The 1,197-nt window shown below is 63.1% G+C and overlaps 1 protein-coding gene across 1 annotated transcript in view; it reads left to right on the forward strand.

Annotated features, from left to right (window-relative positions):
- The window catches only part of LOC102767618 (proprotein convertase subtilisin/kexin type 6), a 72,214-nt gene that overhangs the window by 62,221 nt on the left and 8,796 nt on the right, over window positions 1–1,197 (forward strand). Inside the window, exon 9 of the mRNA XM_015569106.1 lies at window positions 185–302. Coding sequence (XP_015424592.1) covers window positions 185–302 — 118 coding nt within the window. The remainder of the gene's footprint in view (window positions 1–184; window positions 303–1,197) is intronic.

A 1,197-nucleotide genomic window follows, 5' to 3' on the forward strand; every position in this document is an offset into this window, starting at 1 on the left:
AGAGTGTTTAGACTAAGTAGTGCAAAGGATCTTGGGAGCAATCCGACAGTTAGATCCTTCCAGCCCTGAGCAGTCCAGGTGGTCTGTCCCGGAGCCAGGGGGGTCACGGGTCAGGTGCCCCCCGTAGGCGGGAGTCGGGGGGCCGGTGGGGAGGGGCGCCAGGTCTGAAGGGCTGTCTCTCCAGTCAGCCATCTGTACGGGTTCGGCTTGGTGGACGCGGAAGCCCTGGTCCTGGAGGCGAAGAAGTGGACGGCGGTGCCCTCGCAGCACACCTGCGTCGCCTTCACCGACAAGAGGCCCAGGTGAGGCCCGATCGGCTGCAGGGTGCTCCTGGGCAGGACTGGGAATCGAACCTGCAACTGAGGTTCGTGCCCTTGACCGGAATTGAACCCGGGACCCTTCAGTCCAAGGACCCATGCTCTACCCCCTCGGCCAAACTGCCTAGGACCCTTTTAAAAAAAAAAAGCATATTTTTATTGATTTCAGAGAGGAAGGGAGAGGGCGAGAGAGAGAAACATCAGTGATGAGAGAGAATCAGGGATCGGCTGCCTCCTGCACGCCCCACACTGGGGACGGAGCCTGCAACCCGGGCCTGTGCCCTGACCGGGAATCGCACCGTGACCTCCTGGTTCATAGGGCGACGCTCAACCACTGAGCCACCCTGGCCATGATCTTGCTCTTGGACCCAGAGATGTGCTCGGAGTTTGAAAGCGTAGGGTGTTCCTGAGACGACACCCATGGGCGAGACGCACACACAGCCCCCTCCCCACAGCACACCCACACTGCCGTCTTCGTACAGGGTGATGGGGGGAGGTCTTTACCGGGGGACCTACCCCCGTGGCCCCTGCAGGGCCGGATGGAACCTTCCAGGACCCTCCAGAGCTTTCTCCCGTGCCCTGCGCCCGCCACAGCGGGGGGCCTGCGGGCCGGTCAGGCGCACGGTGAACTTCGGGAGCAGCCCACGCCAGCCGTCAGACGCCCCAACCCACGCGCGGTGCGCACGCGTCATGTGTCGCGTGTTGACGGTCTCGGGGGGAATGACGTCGCTGTTTGTGTCCGTGTCTGCGGGTTTCTTATGACTCAGGCCCCGCGGAGCTGAGCGATGTAATTCCTGGGGGACAGTCGACCTTGGCTTCACGCCCCGCTCCCCCCCCAGAGGAAGGTCGGCATCACGGGAACAGCGTTCCCCCAAACAGG

The sequence above is a fragment of the Myotis davidii genome, unplaced genomic scaffold (assembly GCF_000327345.1).
Source record: "Myotis davidii unplaced genomic scaffold, ASM32734v1 scaffold164, whole genome shotgun sequence".
Classification (NCBI taxonomy): Eukaryota; Metazoa; Chordata; class Mammalia; order Chiroptera; family Vespertilionidae; genus Myotis; species Myotis davidii.